The sequence below is a fragment of the Balaenoptera physalus genome, assembly GCF_965194825.1.
Source record: "Balaenoptera physalus genome assembly, chromosome: 15".
Classification (NCBI taxonomy): domain Eukaryota; kingdom Metazoa; phylum Chordata; class Mammalia; order Artiodactyla; family Balaenopteridae; genus Balaenoptera; species Balaenoptera physalus.
In genome coordinates this window covers 59,549,814-59,576,688 of record NC_138894.1, presented here as the reverse complement: position 1 = coordinate 59,576,688, position 26,875 = coordinate 59,549,814, and the positions used below count along the sequence as shown (strand labels likewise).

At 48.9% G+C, this 26,875-nt stretch overlaps 1 protein-coding gene across 1 annotated transcript; it reads left to right on the top strand.

Annotated features, from left to right (window-relative positions):
• The first annotated feature begins 29 nt into the window (after positions 1-29).
• TMEM247 (transmembrane protein 247) lies at positions 30-15,903 on the top strand. The gene is made up of 3 exons (XM_082427887.1): positions 30-10,548; positions 11,269-11,616; positions 14,349-15,903. Exons 1-3 carry the CDS (start codon positions 10,432-10,434, stop codon positions 14,610-14,612), a joined length of 729 nt encoding a protein of 242 aa, XP_082284013.1. The 5' UTR covers positions 30-10,431; the 3' UTR covers positions 14,613-15,903.
• Positions 15,904-26,875: the final 10,972 nt, after the last annotated feature.

The window sequence follows — 26,875 nt, the reverse complement described above, 5'->3', positions numbered from 1 at the left end:
GGAGGGAGGCGGGAGGCCGCTGCCATTTTTGCATCTTTCTGCGTTATCACATTGACTTGGGGGAGTTCGACACACTTTGTCAGGCTGTGTAGGAAAACGCAGTAGCCAGGCCTTCCAAACAGGGCCCTTTTGTCCACAGCTGACACCCTGGCCCAGAGCCCAGCTCAGCTTCAGGGAAGATTTAGGTCAGAAGGAAAATGGGGGCGGGGGTGGCTGCAGCCTTAAAATCTGGTCTAGCACAAGAGGAGGGAGACGTTTCCCCCTCTTCCCACGGTCACACCTGCGCCCCTGAGGCAGGGGCAGGGGCTGGCTGGCCTTCCCTTAGCCATTACGGCCAACTTTAAGGAGAAAATATGGGGAGGTCTCAACAGCCCTGCAAAACAGCTATTTGGCAAATTCCCATGGTGCTGGAAACTCCCCATTTTGCCATTTCGCTCGGTGGTCACCACTCGCCAGTCAGCTCAAGTCAGAAGCTCTTTCCTTACCTGTTTGGAGTTTGCAGACCTGTGCAAAGGGGGAACATGACCCGAGAGAAGCTTCCAGTCAGCTGGGGAGGTGGCCACGGAACTAGGAGCCATTTCCAAAGCAAATGAGCTTCAAGAGGCGAAAAGCATGTCGTCCTGAATCACGCAGAGTTTGAGGGCTGCGTCTGCTTTGTAGGAAGTTCATTTTCCACAGTGTTTTCTCTACTCAGAGGGGGGTTTTTGAGGAGCAGCACTTATCACCACCTGCTGCCACGTTTCCCCCAAAACACTCTCCCAGAAAGGCTCCTTTTCCCAGAGGTCAGCCTGAGAACCTTCCCCGAAGACCAGTTCTTCTCACCCATGCGCATTTATAGGGTTGGCAAATAGGCTTCAGGTGCCCGCATCTTTTGTGAAAAGGGGTCACCTGTGCAGGCCTGAATCTGGCCGCCTTGCGACGCTTGCCTGCTGGACTCGCCCGCCATCTTCTGGACGAACGCGGTACTGCTACCAGGGAGAGGCTTCTTGGACGGAGGAGTCTCCTTGGGCCGAGGCTTCTAGGGCAAACTTGAAAACCAACCAGGGCAGGGCCATGAAAAAGAACTACACTTGAATGCCTAGAAAACAGTCACCGACTTCATTTTCAACAGCAAAGATGCATGTAAAGATACATCTCTTTGTTGTTTTCTAATCATTTCCAGTGTGTCTTGCCTCACTTACCACTAGACAAACATGCATTTGAACCCCAGCTATGAGCCAGATGCCTTGCTAGGTGCTGAGAGACAGATGAATCACATAGTCCCTGTCTTAAAAGAAAGCCTGAAGTCTTTTTTGGATGAACCTAAAACTTCTCTTTAAAATTCAGTTAAAAAAAAAAAAAAAAGCCTGGAGTCTTTTTGGATGAACCTAAAATTTCTCTAAAAAATTAAGTTAAGGGACTTCCCTGGTGGTGCAGTGGTTGGGACTCTGTGCTCCCAATTCCGGGGCCCCGGGTTCGATCCCTGGTCAGGGAACTAGATCCCACATGCATGCTGAGACTGATGAGCCCGCGAGCCACAACTAGGAAGCCTGCCTGCTGCAACTGGGACCCGGCGCAGCCAAATGAAATAAATAAATATATTTTTTAAAATTAAGTTAAAAAAAACCAAAACCTTAAGTCCAGAGGTCCAGAAACATGTGAGCCAATGGTAGCATTGCAATGTGATCACTGCCACGAGGGGGTGTACCACGTGCCATAAGGCCCCAAGAGAGGAAGTCTGCCTGGGGCAGAAAGGGAAATGGTCCAAGGGGAACAGACAAGGTGACATTCGACTGATGGTGAGCAGCCAAAAGGGAGGGCAGGGAAGGCTCAAGTAAGTCTCATAGAGTCAAAAACTCTCACCACTTCCTCCCCTCTCTGTATTGGCCAGCAACATTGTTAGCAGAACACTGGTCACTGGGAACCTTAGAGGGTGTTGAACCTTGGTGGGAACCTTGGAGGGTCTAGAGAAGGCAGAGAGGCAAAAGGTCATGGGATCTTTTTCAAGATGACTTGTGGGGGGCTGCAGAGACACTGGTTCAGTCCACAGGTGTGGGACAGACAGTAACTGCTGTGGCCAAGAGGAAGTAAAACACCAGACTTCGGAGTAAAAGAAAACTGGGTTTGGATCTCGTCTTTGCTACTTTAACAGCTGTGTGACATGGGCAAACCACTTAACTTCTCTGAGCCACAGTTTCTTCACATATAAATAGGGGTAATAGCAACCCCTGCTGAGGGCACTTAAATGAGGCAACGCCCATGGAGCCCTAGCCCAGGGCCTAACACCTGCAGGTCCTAGTCAGTGACTGGCTGTGGAGACCTCGGGGCATGACGCTGAGGCCCTAGTGTGGTTCTTCCGTGGAGCTCTGTGTCTGCCTGTTCCCGGAAGCACCCCACACCTCTCAGGCATCTTCCAAATAGGGTTGGCGCACCTCATGAGACATACTTATACTAAAAGATGATTAGTTGTTTAGCTGGTCCTCCTGTATTTTTAGTGGCTAAATCTGGCAACCCCACTTCCAATCCCATGTTTGGGGGGATGAGCCAAGGTAGTAGCCAAGGCAGATAATGGAAGTAGTTTGACGCTGCCATGGAAGCCCCTGGAAGCCGCTGGGAACTCAGGCAAACCAAAGTCAGAGACTTTCAGGCAGCTTCTGCAGGTCAAAGCTCATTTCAATCCACTCTCTAATAATGATCCCAGAGTCCCTAAGGCAGGGTCCCTGTGAGTTCTGCAGGAAACTAGTTCTAAGGGCAGGAAACACAGCACACAGGGGAAAATGAGTCTAGATCAAATAAATTTGCGCATTAAACAGGCTCCTTCACTGCTAGACATTTATTATGTTGATGTGAACTGGAGCTTTCTAGTGGGGGAAGGGGGGATGGTTTACTTGGGGGATGGCTTCCCAATTCCCATCTGGTCATGGAAACTTGATATTCACATGCATCCCTTAGGGCTGGCTTTCTAGGAAAAGCTGCTCTAAGGTGACACCTGAAAGCAAAATTACATCAAAAACTCCTATAAACCACAGGCAAGACTCAGGTGCTAACCCAGTCCCTGTCAGAGTGAACCATTTTTGATCCTGCCAGCGATGCAAGCAGCCTCTTAACCAGCAGAGATAGCATAGCCGTGGCCCACGTGTGGGTTTTTAGGGAGGCTCTCACTTTAAGTGCTGGGATTTTAAGCTGATGGCGTGTTCATCGTCTTGCGGCACAGTGAGCGGTTCTCAGAAGCCTTCCCCAAACTCCCAGCCATCTCTCTCATTATTCTGCTTCTGCACCTAAAATTCCATCATCAGGGTGTGGAGGCCTTGATACTAGTTCAAGTGCAAATATGCCTACAAAGACTAGCTCGTGAGGGCTTCCCTGGTGGCGCAGTGGTTGAGAATCTGCCTGCTAATGCAGGGGACACAGGTTTGAGCCCTGGTCTGGGAGGATCCCACATGCCGCGGAGCAACTAGGCCCGTGAGCCACAACTACTGAGCCTGCGCGTCTGGAGCCTGTGCTCCACAACGAGAGAGGCCGTGATAGTGAGAGGCTGGCGCACGGCGATGAAGAGTGGCCCCCACTTGCCACAACTAGAGAAAGCCCTCGCACAGAAACGAAGACCCAACACAGCCAAAAATAAATAAATAAACAAATGTGGGGTTTAAAAAAAAAAAAAAGACTGGCTCGTGAGCCTCCATCAGCCACCCCCATGTGGCGTGAGTCAGTAGATGGGACCCCTCTCAGGTGGCAGCTCTGGTGGCACCTTTGTTTTCTTGGCTGGGAAGTTATTCTGAGGCTCAGAGCAGGTGCACAAGTTGAAGGGGAAAGCAGGCCTGAGCCGTCAGAGGGGAGCCGGGGCCCTGCTGGGGCCAGCAGAGAAGAAACACAAGCTAAGCTCTTTCAGAATTTGCCAAGCCCAGGTCTTACTTGGAATCCTGTAAAAATCTAAACACAGGCCTGAAATGACAGCCCCTCATGCACAGCTAGAGGCACTTAATCCTTTCCTACAGGTTTCGCTCCCCTCTGGAGAGTTCCATCTATCCGGAGGCCTCTAGTCACTGCGGGATTACGTGGCATGTACAGGCACAGGTCAGACTCGGGGCCAGGCCTGCTCTAACCTAGCCCCCAGTTCTGGAAACCGAGCCACCTGCTACCCCAGGTCCAAGACCTGAGTGCTTGGTCCTGCCCCATCACCTTATTTCCTAAGCCCAAAAGTTAATTCCCTGCCAGATTCACCCATCCTAGTGTCTTAGTTTTCTGCCTGTCATTCCACCTTGGGGCCTGCATCCCTTGGCCCTTCACCCCTGCAAGGACTGGAAGTTGTACCCCAGGGCCCAGGACAAAGCCAGATGCTTCTATCACAGCTCTCCTATGCCTCCTGCCTGCTGGGACCAACTGCTTCCCACTAGAGGTCCTGACGGCCAAAGGTCCCCCTTATGGCTCCTTCCATCGCTGGTCTCATTCCCGTGGTTCTGTCTAAGCTCAGCTGGTGGGTATTTCTGTTTATGACGTATTCCTCCCACCTCAATCTCCTCCATGGAACACAGACTCCACAAAGCCAGTTCTGCAGATTTGGGTTAACATCAGGCATTTTTAGAGCTGGAATCCCTCCCAGGGGTCTTATGGATTTAACGTGTCTGGGGTGACCTGAGAATTATGCAAACGACCACGAGCAAGAACCTCGGGAAAAACTCCTAGCCTGAGAGCCGCCCCATAAGGACAAACCGGACCACCAGGGGGCAGTGTCGGCCAACATTGCTTCACTGAGTTAACGGTCACCCTCCTGTTGTAGGGGCAGAGGGAAGGATGCAGAGTAAAGTTCTTCACAGGAATAAGTTTATTTTATGTTAACTTACATGAAATGAGAAAAGAGTTTCAGATGAAACATTCAAGGAGGATTTTTTTGAGAGCGACTTCAGCATTGTCATAGGGGAGACCTTCCATACCTCATTCAGCACATTCTAGAAGGCCAGCTCAGGGCAGATGTACCACCTGGCTCCACGCCCACCTGTTGTAAGGTGGGAACAAGGATAACAGGCCAGTATGAAGCAGGGCAAGTTTCATGGCCCCAGGTTTTACGTGCAGAAGCTGCATCCCTGGAGGGTTCCAATGACTTGCCTGGGTTTTGGCTTAGCCAATGGCAGAGCTTAACACAGGACCCTAGGACCCCAGGACCCCGATCCTCGGGGCAGAACATTTTCTGCTGCACTCTGCTGGGCCCCTCCTCTAACCCCAGATGAGTTATTCAAAAGTCATTACTGAGAGCCCCTGAGGCCCAGGCTAGAGGGTCTCCATGCCCCCTTCCAGTTCTGAATGATGGAAGTCCAGAATTTCAGCCTCACACCAGCTCTTCACTGGAGTATTCCTCCCATCAGGAGCTCCCACCTGGGTAGAGCATAAGGGCACCTGTATTCAGTCTTCACCACAGGCGGGCTTTGCTTTAATAAGCCCAGTATATAAATGGCCCTTGGACTTACAGAAATTATAGATTGGGGGAAAGCAGCTTTGTGAAATGATGCACAAAATTCCTTTAAATAGCAAGGTTCTCACACTCATCACCCTACTTCCCAAGCATTTAAAATAGACTTAAACTTACAAGCCTTTAATTTATACCCAACTTTGTGGGAATTCATCTGCTGCTAATTCACTCACATCGGAGTAGAGGGATCAAACAAGGAAAGTGGTCAGGAAGTGAGGCCTCTGGTCCTACTTGGAGGGTGTAAGGACAGAGAGGAGAAGGTGTAGCTCCTTGACCCTCTGGTCTGCCTGCCTATGTCACACTCACTAGCAGGAAGGGAGTCACAGCCTGACCAGGGCCATCGGCTACACTGACCCTTTACTCGTCCCTGCTGAGAGCGAGGCAGCATGCCCTGCCCTCATCCAGCCACTGCTCTAAGGGGAGGATGAGACAAGCACCAGGTCATTTAACACAAGGCGGCCAGAGAGACACAAAGCACACAGTTTCACGGGAATGGGCCTTGAAGGCTGGAGGGACTTTCATAGGTGGAGATAAAGGAGAAAGCATTTTGTAGGCTGAGAAAACCACCAGCAAAAAGTCAGGAAGGCAGGTGAGCTAGGGTGTACCTAGAGAACATCAAGAAGCATTCTCTCTCTCCAGCTAGACTGTATACTCCACAAAGGTAAGAAGTGCATATGACGATCCTTGGTCTTCCCCTTAGTACCTAGTTCAGTGTCATGAACCTGGAAGGGACTTGTGATATATCATTTTCGGTGAACTTCTCAAAAGGCAGAACCTTCCCCCAGGGCACTGAGGCAGGTGTGTTGAAAGGGAACTGAATTCCTAGTACATGCATGCTGTGTCAGTTATCAGTTTACTGCCTCTCAGCTGTAAATCCTTAATTGCCCAGCTCCTGACACTGAAGCAAAGCCCTATAAGCATTTCTCTTGCCAGCCCATGATGTTAAGCTTTGTCAGTAGAGGGTGCTGGAGAGACATCAGAAGAAGAAGGGGCTTCTCTTCCCAGTTCTGGTACACTTTCCTTTTTTCTTACTCTCACAATGCTGGGCTGGCACACGGAGTGGTACTCGTCTTCAGAGGGTTTCAGGGGCACCTTGGGGGCAGCTTGTCCCAACCAGTTTCCCAGCTAAGGTTCTCCAATGACTTCCCGGAAAGTTTAACACCAACTTCTAGACAGCTTCTGGGTGAGATTTGTTGGCAACACGGTGGACAGTTTCCTGCTTGACCTTGACCTCAGTGAACTTTTACATGGTTCAGTGGCTCCAGCCACACTCTCTCCAGTGAGATCTGAATTTCAGCCTCTAAGAAGCACCTCTCCCAAATTCACTCTTGTATTATTTAGAGTTCTCTTTACCCCTAAGTAGCCAATCCCCTGTCACTAGTTAATACTTCTTTATAGTCTACCTTCCCTGTTGGAATTACTGTGTGGTTTCTGTCTCCTGATTAGGCCCTGACTGATAGAACGCTCATACACATGCTGTTGGGCAGCACGCCACAGGCCTGCAAGCCTTATTATGGCCCAGCCTCGAGGCCAAAGGAAGAGGCTGGAAACAGCGACAGAGCTATCAATGGTTTATTGGATAGGGGATCTGACACTCCTGAAGCCAGGGAGGCTACCATTTATAGGGGGAATTGATGTCAGGTTGGCTCATCAGTTACCGGGAAAACCAGCTGCTGGGGCTCATCCCTCACAGCCCCTTTGGTTAACAACCATCACGAGGGCAGACGTTTCCCTTTAATAAACTGGCAGTTGGAGCCGTTCTGGACTAAGGATTAGAACAGTCACGAGCTGGGGCAGGGGGCAAACACGTAGGCAGTTACTGGTTAAGTTCTATGATTAAGAGGTTCGGATAGTCAAGTGAGTAGCGTGCACGTGAAGCAGGGACTGGTTGAGCAGGGGACGTACAGAGAGCAAGAGAACAGCCATCTCGAGTGGCCTGACCATACACATGCCTTCACACACATCCCTGCATACTCCCTGGAGGGGCTGTCCTCAAGCAGCTCCTTACTCCCTCCTTACTCAGATTTTTCCAACAAATCCTCTGGGCATTTAGGTCACCTCTTCCTCTTGAATACCCACTGTATCAGCCAGGGTTCAGTCAGGAAAACAGAAAACACTTTCAGTATTTCCAGCAGGAAGGGATTTAATACAGGGACATTGGTGCTTAAGTCCTGGCTTCACCTGATCCTAGCTGTGTCACTACGGGCAGGCGACTTAGCCTTTCTGAAACTCAGTTACCACTTCTAGGAAGACAGAGACAATCATAGTACCTAACTCATATGGTTGCTCTGAAAACTTACATAAAATAATCCTTGAAAAATTACCAATACCTGGTACATGGTTAGTGCCCAATAACCGTAAGCTAATGTTGGTGTTACTACAATAGTAGATTGCTTTATGGGCCCCAACTCTTCATACTGCCCCATATCCGTACTTTTTACCCTATGTCTTCACAGTTCTTCCCACTAAAAGGATGGAGAACATTTCCGAATCCTTTGGCTTTGAGTTTGGCCAAAGCTAAAGCCAATAGCATAAGATGGAAGTGGTGGTATGCCAATTCCAAGACCTCTGTGCTTCTTCCATTGCCATGAAAAGAGCATGCTAAGGCTAGCGCACTGTCCCCAAGAAAAGGAAGAGGGACACATGAAATGAAGCTGCACTGGCCAAGCCCCCTAGATGAGCCCAGCCTAGATCAGTCAACTATTAGACGTCTGAGCTAAATAAATGCTTATTGTTGTATGTCACTGAGATGTTATGGTTGTTTGATATATAGCTGATACAACTACCCCTACAACTTATTATACGTTATAGCACTTGGTGATTTTTAATAGCAGCTCATTATTTGGTCATATATAATTGTTTCCTTGGGCAGGTCTCTCCTAATTAAGATCATCAGACTTAGCAAATAAAAATACAGGATCCCCAGTTAAATTTGAATTTCAGATAAACAATGAAGAATTTTTTAGTATAAGCGTGTCCCATGCAATTTTTAGAACCTATTTATACTAAAACTTATTTGTCTAAAATTTAAATTTAACTGGGCACGCTTACATATATTTATCTGGCAATCCTACTCCCAGTACTTGAGGCAGGATCAACATCTTACACAAAAACTGTGAGATAGTTCCCACGGTCACCATCATAATTCTGGGAGAGGAAAGCCGTGGTTCAGTTAAAGATTTGCAGGAGGGAGTTCCCTGGTGGTCTAGTGGTTAGGATTCTGGGCTTTCACTGCCATGGCCTGGGTTCAATCCCTAGTCAAAGAACTGAGATCCTGCAAGCCATGCGGCGTGGCCAAAAAAAAAAAAAGAAAGATTTGCAAGAAGGTAGATCTTGAGCACTTTCTTCTCTCCAGTGACAAAGCCCCTTATAATAATGATGATGATGGTCTCATTTACTTAGCCCCTGTAGAGGCAGATACTATGCAAAGACACTATCTTAGTTTCACATCAGTGCTGCAGTGCAGGGGAGTGGCCAAATCTTTATCCCCATTTACAAATGAGTACACTGAGCGGCAGAAAGGTAAAATAACTTTCCCTTGGACACACAGCTAGAGAGAGTAGCAAAGCTAGAATTCAAATGCAGCCTTTTCTCTTTCCATATGCAACCTTGCCTCCAATTACCAAAAATGTTTTTTGTCATTTCCACAAAACTGAAGACAACAAAGTATATTCCCCAGCCCCCAATCTCTTTACTGGTCCCACTGAGTCCATTCAATGAATAATTGAGGTTGTATTAGTTTGCTAGGGCTGCCATAGCAAAGTACCATAGACTGGGTGGCTTAAATAACAGAAGTTTATTTTCTCACAGTTCTGGAGGCTAGATGTCCAAGATCAAGGTGTCGGCAGGGTTGGTTCCATCTGAAGGCTGTAAGGGAAGGATCTGTTCCAGGCCTATGATGGTTAATTTTCTGTGTCAACTTGACTAGGCCCTGGGATGCCCAAATATCTGGTTAGACATTATTTCTGAGTATGTCTGTGAGGATGCTTCTGGAAGAGATTAGCATTTGAATTGGTGGACTGAATAAAGCAGATTGCCCTATCCAGTGTGAATGGGCATCATCTCATCCTTTGAGGGCCTGAATGGAGCAAAAAGCTGGAGGAAGGCTGAATTGATTCTCTCTGTCTGTCTGAGCTGAGATCTTGGCCTTCTCCTGGCCTTGGACTGGGACTTATATCAGCAGCAGTCCTGGTTATTAGGCCTTCAGACTCAGACTGGAATTTATGCCACCAGCTTTCATGAGTCTCCCACTTGCAGAGAGCAGATCGTGCCACTTCTCAGCCTCCATAATCACATGAGCCAGTTCTTTATAAGTTCTATTTGAATTTATAAGGCTGGGCTCCTATTGGTTTTCTGGAGAACACTAATACAAGCCCTGTCTCCTTGGTCTTTAGATGGCCATCTTCTCCCATTTTCACATCATCTCCTTCTGTGCATGTCTGTGTCCAAATTTCCTCTCCTAAGGACATCAGTCATATTGGATTAGGACCCACCCTAATGACCTTATTTTAACTTAATCACCTCTGTAAAGACCCTATCTCTGAATAGAGTCACGTTCTAAGGTCCTGGGGGTTAGGACTCCAACAAATGAATGTGCGGGGTGAGGGCACATAATTCAGCCCATAACAGGGTTTGTGGAGCTAATCGTGACTCATCTCAATACAGGCTGCATTTAAAAGAGGAACTCAAGAGAACAGATTTCAAATGATGGAATTCTGGATTTCAAGTGGTGGAATTCTAGTTTTCATAGCAGTCCCTAGGGGTGGCAAAGGCCCATCCTATAGTTCTTAATAATGGCACCTCAAAGGTATCACACCCTCTGCCAAAGAGGCCTTAGCAACTGGTGGAATGTGGGTTATTATGAGGACAGGGGATTGTGATGGTGGCCAGGCAGAATCTTGTGGAATCTGGTGGAATCTTGTGAGGCCAAATGTTAATGCCTCAAAAGATGTCATTTGGCCCCAACCGGCAGTACTGTGGTTTTCTGGATGGCAACAGAGGACGGGAAGATGATGGAAGGCCGGGGGCCAGGAGAGAGCTGCCCAACCTTCCCCAAGATGGTGCCTGATGACCCCATGTCCGAAGGGAAGTCAAGGGCTTCTTTGGTAAGGAGGATGCCTCTTCTCACTGCCCCAGCCTGTCCCAGCAGGGTGAGGAGGAGCATGATGGGGACACCACAAGATAGGAGCTGAGTGCTGTTAGATCCCAGAGAACTGCCAAGAAGAGTAGGAGACGTGCACCCTATCCCCACACTGGCACCCAGCTGTAACCGGAGACCAGGTAGCCCTTCGTAAGATTGTGAAGTCACTTGAAGCTGGCTTTGGTCTCCCCCATCTAGCTCTCCATGTGGGGCCCTTTCCTCCTCCTGCAGGTGGGACCAGGCTTCCCCATAACCCTATCGTTGGTTCCCATATATTGAGGTTCTCTCAATGCAGACCTTGGGTTTCTTCCTCCCTCTGTGGCCCCCAGAGGACTGGATGTCTAATTGGCCTCAAAGTAGAGTGGGAGGTGGGAAAGTTACCTCCAGCAGTGATCTGAAGATCACGAGGAAGACAGACTTCTATTCAACCCTCCCAAAGGCTCCACTTGCAACTTTAGGGCGCCATTCTTCCGTGTCAGTTTGCCCTCTCCTTCTTCTTAACTCTCAGGTCCTGGTAACTCCCTCGAAGTTTCTCGGAAGACCTCAGTCTAGATGTTTACAATTCACACCACTTTCAAGCACCCCAGTGCACTGTGCCTGGGGCTGCAGGAGCCTGGTGGGGTAGGGGGTGGGCAGCCACATGCTAACTCCTCCCGACCCCCCACTTCCCCCTTCCCAGGCCCAGGAGGCAGAGTCCCCCAAGCCAGACTCGTCCTACGACTACCTTGAGGAGATGGAAACTTGTGAGGACAGAGGCTGCCCGGGGCCACATAAGTCACTGTCGTCCAAGGCCGGCCCCGCCACCACCAAGGGCCAGGCGGGCGATGGACCCGAACGCGCAGAGCTGCCCCTGGCCCCAGCCGCGGCGGCCCCGGGAACCCCAGGGCCCCAGCGAAACGCCGAGATGGAGCTGGAGAAGGTGCGCATGGAGTTCGAGCTCAAGCGGCTCAAGTGCCTGCACGAGGAGAACGAGCGGCAGCGGCAGCACGAAGAGGTGATGGAGCAGCTGCAGCAGCAGGCGACGCCCCGCCTGGTAGGTGACAGGTCCCAACCGGGAGGCGGCGGGGGCGGGGAAACCAGGGGCGAGGGGAGCCCACCTGACCCGCTTCTCGGCTCTGCCCCGCCCTACGCCCGCCGGCGCCGGCGCGCTGCTTTACAGCTTCCATGTTAAGCTGAGATCCAACTCTGCAAGGATCAACCCTCCCCAGGAGGGACCCGGAAGCCGCCTCGTCCACTTGCCTGTCCATGGCTTTCCTCCTCAGGGAAAACTCTTCAACATTTCCTCTATGTCTGGATTTCCACCACTCTCCACTCCTCTCTGCGTCTCCTAAAATAGGACGCCTGGGACTAGACCCAGAACTCCCACTGCAGTCTGGCCAGTGGATTTTGATAGAACCATCATCCCCTGCTCCCCTGATCAGGGCTGCATGCGTTCTGTTGGATCACGCTGCCTTGCGGTCAACTAAAACTTAGACATCTTTTGGCAAGAAATGGACCACTCTCCCCTAATCTAAATGGGGATAAGAAAGCCTGCTTGGGATTAAATGGGATGGGAAATGCTTAGCACTCGGGCTGGGCCATCATAAGCACTAAATAATGGAAGATGTTATTGTTTAAAGCAACGCTGTCTGGGCTTTAAAATCAGACAGTCCTGGGTTAAAATCCTGGCTCTACCACATATAAATTGTGTGACATTGGGCAAGTTACTGATCCTCTTTGGGCCTTGGTCTGCTCATCTGTAAGGTAATACCTACCTCACAGGGGTGTCGTGAGGATTAATAGAAAGAATGCATGTGAGGCACTTTGCAGTGAGCCTGGCACGTTGAGGTCAGCACTCAGTGTTAGCTATTACCATTTTTATGTACTCATGCAATTCACTTCTTGACACAAATGCAACAACTTACGTTCATCACTTCTCAATTTTATCAGGATGTAATGTATTAGCTACGCTTCCCAGCTCTGAGTCATCCTCAGTTCTGAGAAACTTGCCTTCTGGCTTTATCCAAGTCATTGCTATAATTGTTGAGGAGGATATGACCTAAAGTAAATACCACTAAAAGATCTCCCTACAGGTTAGCAATGTTCCATTAATCAGCACCCTTGAGTTACATTATCTCCAGCTCACATTTCTCTACCTTGTCCAGAAAACTGTACTGAGACACACTGTCAAATGGTTTCCCAGAATTAAGATATTACGCTATGGCATTTCCCCAGTTGACTGGTCCATTTTTTTTTAAAGAAAATTAGGTTGGTTTTGCATGATTTGTTCTCAATGAACACATGCTGCCTTCTTAACAATTATCTTTTGTTTTTCTTGCTCACAAAATACCTGCTTTTTAGCTTGAAAATCCTTCTCCTTGCTGGAGGAGATGGAAATCCTTGGTGTATAGTCCTATCTGCTCTCTGTCTTCTGCTTTAAAAAAAAAATAGACCATTGAAAGTGTTTTGAAAAGTCTAAAAGGTTTCACAAATGCACAATTTGTTATCAAAATCACAAATATCAGCCATTAGCACGTAGACCACAAACAGTGGCAGAAAGTCCATGGAACCAGAGCCACACCAGGTCTGCAGAGAAACACAAGATCTGTCCAGCCCTCCAGTCCCACCAGAACACTGGATTTCTTCCTCTGGTCTTCCATCTTCCTTACTATTCATTTTAGAGGTGGCATCACTGGAGTCATTTCCTGCCCCCTCAGTTTTATTTAGTTACCCTCACATTTTACGTAGTTGGTTCAACCATAGTATGTCCAAAACCCCAGTCTTTAACAATAGTTTACAAAAGTGTTTTACTTCCTGTGCATTAACTTGGAGAGTTGACTTAATTTTTAAGCCTCCCACCTCTCTTTTTCTGGGTGGGTGGGTAGATAATTGTCATTGTATTGAAAAATATCTCTATGAATATGTTTCTAGTGAATTTAGGGCATCACACTCCCTGCCATATGCCTGCTTACAAAAAATGTGGCATGAGTTGAAAAGATATTTTAAAGAATGAACCATGGGTGATGCCTTCTTAATTATAGATCAAAATAGTTATATCAGCTTTTACTCTGCTTATATGTTGATGCTTTCTACAGTTAAAATGGGGGTCTGTTCAACTTTAATTATATAGATTCTGGAAAAGAGCAGCACACAGGCAGAATCAACCAGACAGCTCAAGCTGCCTTCCCCCACACTCAAAACCCTGAGAGTTTAGGGAGGCCCCATCACCTGTCTCTTACTACCTGTCCGCAGGAGAGACCACACCCTGGGCTGAAGGACCACAGCCTGACCTGATGTGACATGCACTAGGGCCCAGAGAGTCAGACACAGTCATTTGTGCCCAAGGGACCCCCTCTCATTGTGCCACCATCCAGAAAGCAAAGTGGAGTATCTGGGGACACTGTCCAGAGAACACGCCCAAGACCCGACGTCCAGATGTGGGGATCTCGAGTAGGAAAGAGACTGCCCACGTGTGGGCTAGAGGCTGCATGGAGTGTACCGAGAAAGGAAGGGGGCGGCCTGACTCAGGAGGGCTAAGACCAGGCTCAAGAAGTGAAAACTCATGAGTCCCCTCTGTGCCCGTGACCTTGCCTGGAATTTTCATTCTTGTCCTCACTCTTCCTCCTCATCATCTCGTGAGGTGGGCATGATTACCCTCACCTTAGGTGAGGAAGACAGCCTGCCCGAGGTCACATTCAGAAAGGGACAAGAGCAGGATCGAAGCCCAGGTCTGCCTGGTACCCAAGCCCTGGTTTTGCCATTTCTCCTCTCTTCTTTCCCCCACAGTTCTCGGGAGGCCTGCAGGACCTCCTGCTCCCCCAGAACCAATTTGCCATGTTCCTGTACTGCTTCATCTTCATACACATAATCTATGTCACCAAGGAGATGATCTTCTTTCTCTTCTCCAAGCACTACCTGTTCTGCATCGCGGCCATTTTGCTCTCTTTGATTAAAACTTTATGGTCATACTTGCAAGTGCCTTCGCTCTCTCCATCACTGGGCACCTCCTTCCCTCACCTGTGGCTCCCTCCCATCAGAACTTGCTGTTAGGAAAGGTTTGCTGTCAACCATTTACACCTTAGTGTGGAGAAACATGTTCAGGCCTTGTACTAAGCCTGAGCTCCCACTGTGGATGAAGATGCTTTATTCCCCAAGAGGAGAATTTCAGAAGGTAGCAGGCCAGGGAAGTACCTGTAGGGAGAAGGGTTTAGAAAGCCTTTCCAGAATCACAGAAATCATACCATGACCAGGCTGACTTGGGATCCACCACATCTACTCAGATAGATCTTCCCTGAGGTGTGGGGAGCTGTGGTAGGCTTTTGAGGGTAGATCCCCCAAAGACGTCCGCATCCCTGTGAATATGTTACCTTACATGGTAAAAGAGACTTCGAGATTAAATTAAGGGCCTTGAAATGAAGAGATGATCCTGGACTATCCAGACGAGCACAATGTAATCATAAGGGTCCTTCTAAGAGGGAGGCAGGAGGGTAAGAGGCAGAGAAGGAGATGTGGCCATGGGAGCAGAGGGTAGAGTGAGGCAGGACCACGAGCCAAGGAATGCAGGCAGCCTACAGAAGTTAGAAAAGGCAGGAAAATGGGTTCTTTCCTAGAGCCACCAGAAGGAATGCAGCCCTGCCAAACCCATTTTAAACATGTGACCTCCAGAACTGTAAGAGAATAAATCTGAGTTGTTTTAAGCCACTACATTTGTAATAATTTATTGCAGCAGCAACACTAATACAGGAAACTAATACAGGAGCCAAGGCTCCTCAAGCTCTTTCCAGCTCTGCAGACATGTCAAGATGGCATCACCAAGGCGTTGGCAAGGGTCCATCTAGCCCTGGGCCTGAGCAGGACTGTACACAGTCCACCATGCATGCTTGGAGCCTGCCCTCAGCAACATGCAATTCAAGAAGAGAGATGCTGAAGCTCCAGGAAACCCAGGACAGGCCTATCAGATATCCTGATCACTGAGCAGCACATGCCTGGGTGAGGCGGGAGCAAAATCTGGGCATACTCCTAGGGGCACTGGTAAGGAGGCATTGATTGATTAGGTGCAGTCAGCAATGCTGCTCCGGTGGAGAAATAGAAGGAGAAACAAAAGCTAAACAGGCCACACGCCCAACCCTCAAATCACATACACACACATACACACATACACACACGCAGAGATACATAGCAAATAGTTGTCTACAGTAGAGATATACACAACAGGCAGCAACAACCAAAAGGAACAGACTTTGGGCACTAGGGGACTCACAGGAGGCACAGAAGTGGCCCAGTGTAACAAGGGAAAGGAGTTCAACTCCCCCATCCTCTACACACATACATGCGTGCGCACGCACACATGCACACGTGCGCATGCACGCGCGTGCGCGCGCACACACACACACACACACACACACACACACACACACACACAGCAGGTTGTCAGCTGCCCCCACCTCGCCAGCCCTGCCCAGGAATGATGGCCAGCACGGGAGACTTTAAGGATAACGCAGCAAAATGAATGGACATAGCTTTGCAATCAATCAAGTCTTTTTTGACCCTTCCTCTTCCTGGACATAAGGCTCTGCTTTAAGAGGAACAAAGGAATACGTTTCTGTCTTGCTGGGCTCTCTGAGTGATGCAGAGTGAAAACACATGAAAAGAAAAGACCGCTGCGGGATTCATTGTCAGTACACGTTATCATGCCATTTCAGTCCACGGTGACTTCTCATTTTCCACCCAGTTCAATGCATTCATTCCCATTTATAGCTGCGCGTGACAGGTATTTACTTGGAAGTAATAAAACTGTCATTTCTCATTAAACTTTCAATGGCAGAATTTTTTTGCTATGGGTCACTTCTCACAATCTAATTTGATCTGGGTTTCTGGGGTGGGATTGAGGCAAAAGAAGGAGGAGATCAGGATATCAAAAAGATTAAGGCACAGATGTTTAATTCACTAGAACAAACAGAATTGGGAGTTTGTTTATAAAAAAAAAAAAACCTGCTATAATGCCATTCAATTCATCATCCCGTTGCCAGGTAAAACTGGACTTAAATACACCCATTTTCCTTACAAATCTTCAGAGAAAGATTAGTAAACTCCTTTCAGTTAAGTTAGCATGTCTTCTCACCCCCTTAGCAATGGCCATGAAATCTCCCCTCTATCCTTACTTCCTACTCTGATAGAAGACTGAAGCCAGTAGCCGAAGATCTACCCTAAGCAAAAATGAAAACAGCTCATGGTCACTCCCCAAACTTGATACAGACCTCACTGTTCAAATGCAACGCAGAAAATCAGAAGGAAGGAAGAGACAAAAGTGGAGAGAGATACAAAGGACAGAAAAAAGGCACAGCCTAGGGTTACCAAGCAGGCAACAAGTCAACATACAAGCCCTTCTGGAGCACCTCCAATGTGCCAGGCACTTGGCTACATGCTTTATGGAGGCCTGGGAGGCAGACATGTACATTATCCCCATTTCACAGACAAGGATACTGAGGCTCAGAGAGGTTAAGTGATGTACCCAAGATCATCTTAGATCTCAAGTCTGACTCCAAAGTAATCTTTCTGTATTTCCACACTCCCAAAATCCTGCCTTGGAGGATCTCACAGCCTTGCTGAGGAGATGCAGCTAATACACACTAAAGTATAAAGAAACTATCAGGCACATAGACCTCAGTGATGAAGGAGATTAAAGGAGAGGTCCCTGGAGCCCAGGGTGATAGGATGTCTTCTCAAAAGAGCAGCCCACAAGGGCAGGTAAGCCTGGGACAGGTAGAAAGGAGTAGGGAGAACTCCCGTGAATTAAGATCAGGGTGGGAGCGTATAATCTACACTCAAAGAAGGAGCGGGCACATCCTTGCTCCAGTGAATGGTAACAGGCCTGGAAAACTGATTTGGAGCCAAATTTTATAGTCTTGAATATTGACCTGAGGAATATGAACTTAGTCCCTTGGGAAACAAGGAATCCCTGAAGATTGTAGAGTGAGATAGTGACCCTCCCCCCAAAAAGAGGGGAAATCCTTCCCCCTCCCCTCCCCTGGGGGCCATGTTCTTGCCTTGACCTTCTCTTCCCATTTCCAATCCCGGAACATTCTTTCTAAGGTCCCAGTGTGAAGACTGCATTTAGCTGTAAAAGAAACCCAGCCACAGTGGCTTAACCAAATAGGGGTTTACGTGTCTCACATACTAAGAAGTCCCAGGTTGGGCCGTCCGTGATGGTGAAACTTCGCAAGGAAGTCACAGAGAACTCAGTCATAGAGGATCCTTCTTTTTGTTCCACCATCCTTAGCATAAGGCTTTTATCCTCCTCACCCCATGGCTTTTAGCCTTATAATCTCAAGATGGCTGCTATAGCTCCAGGTATCAACTCCAGGTCAGCAGAGGGGGAAAAGAAACGGGGCCATCTTTTTAAAAAGCTTTCCAGAAAGATCCACCTAGAGACTTCTGCTTACATCTCATTGGTCAGACTGGTCATGTTGCTGCTCCTAGCTTCAGGACATACGAGGTGTGGTAAGTTTTTGGCCTGGACGCTGTTGCAGCCTTGAACAAAATTAAGATTCTGATAATATGGTGGGGGTGGGGAAGGGGAGGGGTGGATATTGAATAAGCAAATAACTGTGTCTACCGTACCTTGCTGCTTTCTTAAGCCCAGCTCCCACTCCCTGCCCCAGTGTCATGGTCCAGGTTGAGACAATTGGGTAGGGCACAGCTGTAGCCAAGCTGGGCCTGGCCCACAGCTGCACTTTTGCCTTAAGGCCTGGCTCACATACCACAGCAGGAAGGTCATGGTTTTCTCCCGATACACAACTGGAACAGCTCTGCCTTTATCCTCCTGACCTCTGCCTGAGGCCCCAGTATCTTACACAACCGGGGCCACAGCCTTGCCTGGGGACTTAGAAGGGCACACCCCTCTGTGCTGGGTGCCCTCAGCAAAGTTGCAGGAGGAGGTGAGTCTGCCCTGAGAGTCCCTCCCCTTCCTGAGTCCCAGATCCCGCAGAACAGAGCCCAGTGCCCCCAATGTCTGTCCTGTCATCCCATTCACACCGTGATGCTGAAGACAGAGTGTAACAGATCCTACACATTACACTCAGCTTCAGCCCAAGCAATTAAGCACTAATAGTGAACTTTCAGGAAGGCTTAGGAGGAGAAAGATAGAAGAATCTTTCCTGCTCCCCAAATGGAATCACATAGGTTGCAACCCTGAGCCCAGGGACAGGGCTAGAGTCCTGGAGATGCTGAGATCTGCAGGGGGGGAGGGGGAGCAGCCTTGGTTTCCAAGGCCACTTCCCTGCCAGATCTGTTTCTAATCCCACTTTAGGCAGTGATTGCAAGCAAATTGGTTAAGCTTTCTAGGCTTTATTTGGGTGACCTGAAAATTATCTAGACTCTAACTCAGTTTTTTAAAAAAAAGGTGGGGAATGGGGAGAATGGGACCAAAGAGCCTAGGATCTGATTTCAGAAATTCCTATCTAACTGATCTGAGATGGTGTCCGGGGAGCACCTGAAGAGTGTCCCAGTTGATTGTAATGTTCAGCTTCATTACAAAACCTAAATCCTGGCTACTCTACACGTGATCTGAGGACCAGCAGCCCCAGGCATCTTAGAAATGCAGCATCCCAGGCCCCACCCTGGACCCACTGATCGTTTGCATTTTTGACAATATCCCCAATGACTCTTGTGCACCTGAAAGTCTGCAAAGCACTGCTCTAGGTGATGTGACTCAATTCAACCTTTGCTCTGTTGTGAAGACACTGCTCTTGGCCTGGAGGGTCTTCGGGGGTGGGAGGGTACGTGGAGGCAAGATAGGAAGGAGTGGAGAGAGGATAACTGAGTGTGTAGCCCCCACAAGTGCTGTGGGGGCCTCCATCACAGCTGGCAGGCGCAGGCTGGATGGCAGTGCATCTGCCCCTCCTCCCCCCGTGCTCTTCACCAGTCCTTGCTCTGGGCTTCTGAGCAACCAAATGATTTCTCCCAGCACTCTGCGATTCACCAGAAACTTCCGGAATCCCCCCAGGCCTATCTCTGCCTCTGTCCCTTTTATGATCTAGCTCCATTGTGTGTAGCTTGGGGAAAAAAAAATCTCGCTAATATACAGTCATTCATTATTTAAAGGTTGCCACTGTTCTTTCAGGAAGGTTAAGCATGATTAAAAGATGGGATTTTTTTCCACAGGGCAGAGCAGAAAAACTAGGGCTCCCGCATTTTTAAGCTGTTTTGGCCAAGCCTTATTGCATAATTTAAAGCCTGTGACTTATTTAGATTTAATTAGCCAAAGGAGCAGCAGCTGCAGGTTCATTAGTCAGTATTTATTAAGCGCTCCCAGAGGGCTTGTCCGAGGCTCTGAAGAGCCAAGTGGAGGATCAGCTTTGGACTTGCAAATTTCCTACACTTAAGTAGGAGGGTATCGCAGATAGGGTCAGGAGGTAGGCATTTTTATTCCTCAAGAACAAAAGGGTGGCATCAAAGGGCCTGGGGTCATGAGACAAATCCCACAAACAACGCTGGCATGAGTCAGTGATTGAGGGACTCGTGGTGACAGGTCTGATAACAGCGTGCAGGCTCATGGAAAATGCAGAGCTATACAAATGAGAGGTGTTAGTGAAAGATGAGCAAAGAATGTGTAGGGATCACCGACCTGACTTTAAGAACTGGGAGAAGTGGAGAGGATCAGAATCGGCTCCAGAGTCTGTGAGGCCCAGTGCAAAAGGACAATGCAGGGTGTCTTGCTCAAGAACTATTGAGAATTCCAAGGTGGTGACAGCAGAGCCTGAAACCAAGTGTGAGGTCTCCCTGAGCGCAGGGTCCCCCTGAGCATGGGGCCCGGTGCCAATGCCGTGGCAGTCCGCCCATGAGGCCAGCCCTCGAGGTGGATGAAGGAGACCCTCTGTGGTGGGGGGCTTTTGTGGATCCCCTCAAATCCCATCCTGGTCCTCGGCACCTCATCAGCTGGAGGAAGGGGAGCAGGTGCTATGCATTTTGAAAGGGGGTGGGAACCACAGGAGCAGGCCCAGCAGCGGAGGATGCTGAGTCTGGTGGCCTGGGGGGACAAAAGGTCCCCTCCCAGGCAATGCAGGGGTGCCCCTCGTACACCCACCGGCTCTGGAAGCAGAGTTTGGCTGAGCTGGAGGCACCTCTTGGTGTGCAGGTCACGCCCCAGGCTTGCAGCTGCTAATCCTAGGGCTAACAGAAGCATAGAGCTCTCCAACTCTTGGCGTTTCCCCTCCTTCCTGGCTTCCGCCCCCAGCCCCATTCAGCTGCTCGTTTTTCTCTGGGCTAGAAAATCCCAAAATAGGAGAATAAAGCTACACTTTTTACCCTCATCAGCCTCATTTGTATCAAATGACACAGTCACTTTGCCTCAAACTTTTCATCAAAGGAGCCTTTGTAGGGTCCTGGGGCAGAAAGCAGGCCTTGGAAGACAGCCACCAGGAAGCCGGGGAGAAAGTGCTGAGCAAGGCAACCCTTGGTTTAAGCAGTGGGGGGGGGGGGGGGGAAGGGAGGCGGGGGAAGGCAGTCTCAGACATTCTCTACCATGGACCCGCTCTCCTCCCAGCACTCTCTTTGACCAGGAGATGCCAGAGCAGCTAATTGTGTGCTGCAGGGACTAACCCACTGCTGGGGGCTCAGTCAGTACTTGGGGAGCAAATGAATGAACAAACCAATGAACTAAAGGATACACTAGACAACCTGAGAGAGGATCCCGAGCTCAGGCCTCTGTGAAGATGTGCTGGAGAGGAGAGAAGGGAGCACGCGCTTCCCCAGTACCTACTGGATATTCTGCCCCGTGCAACACACTTTATGTCAACTCATCTCATCCCACGGCCACCCCCTGAGGGAGTACTATAACCATCCTCACTTTGCAGATGAGAACGAGACTCAGAGAGGTTCAGGAGTTGCCTGAGCTCCCTCAGCAAGAAGGTGGCAGAGACCAAGTGTGGCGCAGAGCGGAAAGTTGCTTTAAAGAAAGCTAAGAAATCTATGTCTCATTTATTTGTATTTGTGAATGAAGATTCAGAGCTGCTTTGATAACGTATGTGAAGAGTACTGTTACTGTATTTCACATGGTACTGTGCGGTCCGCTCTGTCTCTCTATATTGTGCACACCTACGGGTAGCGGCTTCAAAGGTACTTGGCTTGGGCTTCCTTGGTGGCGCAGTGGTTAAGAATCCGCCTGCCAATGCAGGGGACATGGGTTCAAGCCCTGGTCTGGGAAGATCCCACATGCCGTGGAGCAACTAAGGCCGTGAGCCACAACTACTGAGCCCATGTGCCACAACTACTGAAGCCCACGCACCTAGAGCCTGTGCTCCACAACAAGAGAAGCCACTGCAATGAGAAGCCTGAGCACCGCAACCAAGAGTAGCCCCCACTCGCCACAACTAGAGAAAGCCTGCGCACAGCAACAGACACAATGCAGCCAAAATAAAAATAAATAAAATAAATTTATAAAGGTACTTGGCTCAAAAATCTACCGTTTCATTCCACCCACTCTCTCCCTTCCTCCCACCAAAGGCTGTGGAGGGAAATGTCTCTGAGAGGGGACAAGGATGTAAGTCCTCACTCACTAGCCCAGGAACCCCACACACCTGCTATTTTCTTGGCGAGAGGGAGATCCATTCTCAAAGCCCTTCATAGCTTCCTCTGGACCCCACCCAACATCCTCTGCTGGGTTCATCCAGTCATGTGAGTGGGTCTGTAACTGGCCTGGGGGGTCTTCCCTCTTGAATCAGCCATGCCTGGCTCATCCTGAAGACCTGGATACTATAGCAGGTGTATGAAAGGGAGGTGGTCGGACCCAGAGAGAAATCTTATAGTTCACTCTCATTGCCTTCACTTCTGGACAATTTCTGTATCCTCACATATACAAAGCCTCCCCTGGTATCAGAGCTGGCCCGAGTGGGCTCCTAGAAAACAATGAGCTTTGATTGGAAGACTCTGGAAGCACAGAGAAGTGTAGAAAGCCCACCTGCTCTCAGATATCAGACTAATATCGGTGGAACCCCAGACGGCTGCCCTAAGCAAACCACACACTGCAGGACCATCCTGATTCTCAAAACAGATCAGCTAGGGTGGGAGTCAAAAACTGGGATGCCAGAAGGACCCAGGTGGGGCAGGTGAAAGAGGGGAGCTGGCCAGGTGTAGCTAACAAGAAAGGAAGAGCCAGTGTAAAAAAGACAGCCCCCCACTCCCCTCCCTCCCTCCCATTTCCACCGTGTGAGGATGCAGGCTCCCTGTCTAGTTGTTCAAGGGCATCCAGGAATCCAGTCTTTTTATGTGTTGGTTCCATCTTTTAACTGTTGGTTCCATCTTGTTAAGCACTCTATGGACCTAACAAAAGTCTGTGGGCCCACCAGTTCACAAACTTTGAACTTGAGATGTGATTTCCCTTATGATAGAGTCTTCTGTTTCACTCAGAGACATGCTGGGGGATTTCTTCAAACAGAAAACACTCCTAGTTACAAAAATAGAACGTGATTCACTCTAGCACCGCGTTTAAGCACAGAAGCAGCAGTAAAGGATGCTTCTTCCCTTCACAAATAGCCTCACCTTGAGGTGTTTCAAGAGACAGATCTCTTAATGCATTTCAAATCAGGTTAGAGTGGCCAAAATCCAATTTTCACACAACTTCTTGAAGGAAGATGGGAATTTGGCTCGAGCCTGGATCAGAGTTAAAGAAGGGGCAAGGCAGGGGCCTGGGGGTGGGGAAATGAGGCAAGAGAGTGCGTTGAGGGTGGAGGGCAAAGCTGGGTGCCCTCACTGAGAGACGTGGAGAGAAGCTGGCAACAGCTCTGTGAAGTTGGTGAGACAAAGAGGTGGGTCCTGGGGATCGGAGCCAGCTGGAGAGGGGAAGAGGATGAGGGAGCATCGTTAGTTGCCATGGCGACAAAGGAATAAGGAAAGGGGGGGAAAGAGTGAGGGGGGAATCTCGGAGAAGAGCTATATTGTGCTGCTACAACCAGCTCTCTCCTCTCCACCCAGGACCCCTGCCTATGACTCCCTGGGCCCTCTGCCACCTCCCCCACCTGACTCCATTCATCCCTGGCATGGATAAAGTACTATGCAATTACATCAAGGACATTTAGATCCTATACATGGGTGGTCTGGACAGATACCTACTTACGGTGCATCTGGGTCTCCAAAAGGCCTCTTGAATTCAAAAATATTTTCTCCACTGTCCTGCTATATAAAGCTTACAATTCTACTATTAGGGCAAAATTTCCTGGACTAAGTATTTGTTCATGTTCAATTACAAACCCTCCTTAGGAACAGTAATATCTTGGATATTAACTTCTAGAATCTCATAAATTAATTTATCACATGTAGTAGGGATCTCAGCTTCAGCCTAGGAATGTCCACTACTAGGTTTCAGGCATATCTAAACATGTATGATAAATTAGTAGGGCAGACCCCAGACAGGCCAGTTCATAGGATGGTTCCCGTGACATCTGCTATGTGTGTTCAACGTTCATTTCCCCTTGATTTTCTTTTGGGGAACTCCCTGTTCATCAATCTTTGTCCATGAGGTTCAAGTGGGCTGACTTCCAATCGAGGGTGGACCCAAGACCTAGACCTGGCCAATCAGAGCATTCCATCTCCTGGCCAAATGATTGGTTCTGTTGTGGACACATGACCCAAGCCTAACCAATGAGTCTCAGACTGAGGACTTTTGCTGGAACTCCTGGGAAAGATAAACTCTCCACTGGGTACTAAGCAAGCAGAATAAATGTCCAGAGCTACTGGATGCTGTCTTGTTCCACTTGGGGAAGGCCTCACTGAGAATAAAGCTGACGTGAAGAAAAGCAAAGCCAAGAAGAGATGAGAAGACTCAGGGAAGGAGAGGGAGGGAGGGAGGAGAAGGAGAGTGAGTCCTTGTTGGCATGATTTGAGCCCCTGGATCCACCTGAAATAGAGACATCCCTAAGCTTTTCCGTTGCTATTAACTTTGATTTAAATTTTGTTTCTGTCACTTGGAACCAAGAGTTCTGAATCATGCAAGGGCTTTCCCATTTGGCTAAGGAGAAGAGGATTACATGAGTTGGAACGTGGGCTCAGCAATAGCTAATGGAGGTGATTTGGCACCTGTTCCCAGCCTGTCCTCTGGAGAAAGCCGTGGGGATGAACCTAAACAAGGGAGTGTGAGAGACATGGGGAGAAGTGGAGCTATTAGGAGCATACATGAGAACCCACATGTGGAAAGGGAGCCATTTCTCCACTTCTGGAGGGAAAACAGCCCTGCTCTGGCCCCATGAGGGGTTGAGGTATTGATGTCTGTGCCAAGGGAAATGGTGGTAGGGCCTTGCTGAGAGGGGATGCCAGTGGGGAACCACAGACAAGCATAGTCTGTACACTCACAAAAGGCTCCATGAAAAGACCATGAAAGGTCTGGAAGCAACCCAAGTGTCCATCAACCGATGGGGTGGATAACTACCGTGTTAGAGAGCCATACAATGGAATATTATTCGGCAATAAAAAGGAATGAAGGGGCTTCTCTGGTGGTGCAGTGGATAAGAATCCGCCTGCCAGTGCAGGGGACACGGGTTCGAGCCCTGGTCCAGGAAGATCCCACATGCCGCAGAGCAACTGGGCATGTGCGCTACAACTACTGAGACTGCGCTCTAGAGCCCACAAGCCACAACTACTGAGCCCACAGGCCTAGAGCCCATGCTCCGCAACAAGAGAAGCCACCACAATGAGTAGCCCCCGCTCACCGCAAGTAGAGAAAGCCCACACGCAGCAATGAAGACCCAATGCAGCCAAAAATAAATAAATAAATAAAATAAATTTATAAAAAAAAAAAAGGAATGGAGCATTGATCCATGCTACCACATGGTTGAACCCTGAAAACACCATGCTAAGTAAAATAAACCAATCACAAAGGACTACATATTTTATAATTCCATTCATATGAAATGTCCAGAATACGCCAATCTCTAGAGACAGATTAGTGGTTGCTTAGGGCTAGGGGAACAGAGGGATTGGGGGATGAGAGCTAGGGGCGCACAGTTTCCTTTAGGGTGATGAAATGTCCTAAAATTAAATGTGGTGATGGTTGCAAAACTTGAATATACTAAAAGCCATCTAATTGTACACTTTAAATGGGGAAATTGTATGGTATATAAATTATATCTCAATGAAGCTGTTACCCTCCAAAATGGTTCTTGAGGTACCTGCCCAGTCTGCGTGTGGCAGGGGTAGGGGTGGGGGGTTGGCCTCCAGGAGGCCCAGGGCACATGATGCAGCTCCTGCTACTCTGGGAGAGAGTGTGCCCTTCGATCCGATAAGAGGGACCTCACTCTGGGCCAGCACTTTAAGAGGGCTCCCCTCTGATTCTTATCTGGTCTTACCCTTCCCCACAGGGTGAAAAGTCTGTAGGGCCAAGTGGACGTGCCCACCACACTCACACCTTCCAAGAACATACCCTAGGCATACAGGACCAAGGAACTCCTTGCCCAGAAGGTCCCAAACCTGTTTCTCCAGCCTGCAGTCCTCTTCTCCAGGTCCATCCTCCACAGGGTAGACTGAAATGGTGGTGAGCATAAAAGAGGTGTGATTGGAACCTGCATATGTAGGCTGGATGCCCACATCAGGCCCCTCCAAGGGTGAGGCAGAGCTGGGGGGTGAAGGAGAAGGGGACAGGCCATGGGCCATGAGTGCAGGGTGGCGGCGGCGGGGGGGCCTGGGGCCAGGTCTCCCCAAAACCACCATGTTCCAGCATGGGGATGAGAGGAATATGAGCATTCTCAATTCAAACTTTACCTTCTAGGTCATCATGAAGATGTATTTTTCAAGATAGGAAGCTGGAACATTTAACAATTTGTTAGCTCGCTTTATAGTTGTAAGATACGTAAACACATGGCTTGTGGACCTCCCTCTGTCCTCGTGCTCTGGACCCCCTCAAATATAAAGATCTGATGCTGAGAGATGCTACACTTGAGAGAAATCTATCAGAGCTTTTCTTTCTAATGAATCCTGCTGTGGGGTTTCCCAGGTTGCATTTACTGATTTAGGAAACAGTTCATAGATTCTTCGCTCCAGGCTAAAGAGAAAGCTGATACTTGGCTGCCCACAACCCTGAAGTTTAATGATTTCTCTCAACGTCTCCTCAGCTTAGCCCATGGCTTAGGCATGTAGTGAGGGGCAGGCTGGAGACTGGGTGGTTCCCTGAGCCATACTAAGGAATCCGTGTCTGTCTGGCTCTCTTGTCTTCAGTCTTTTTGTTGTTGCTCTAGGATATAATGTAATAGAGTCCAACTGGCAAGGAATTCTAGCAGAGGCTCATGGGAAACATCTGAGAGCAGGGCTGGGGCAGGCCAGAGAGTATC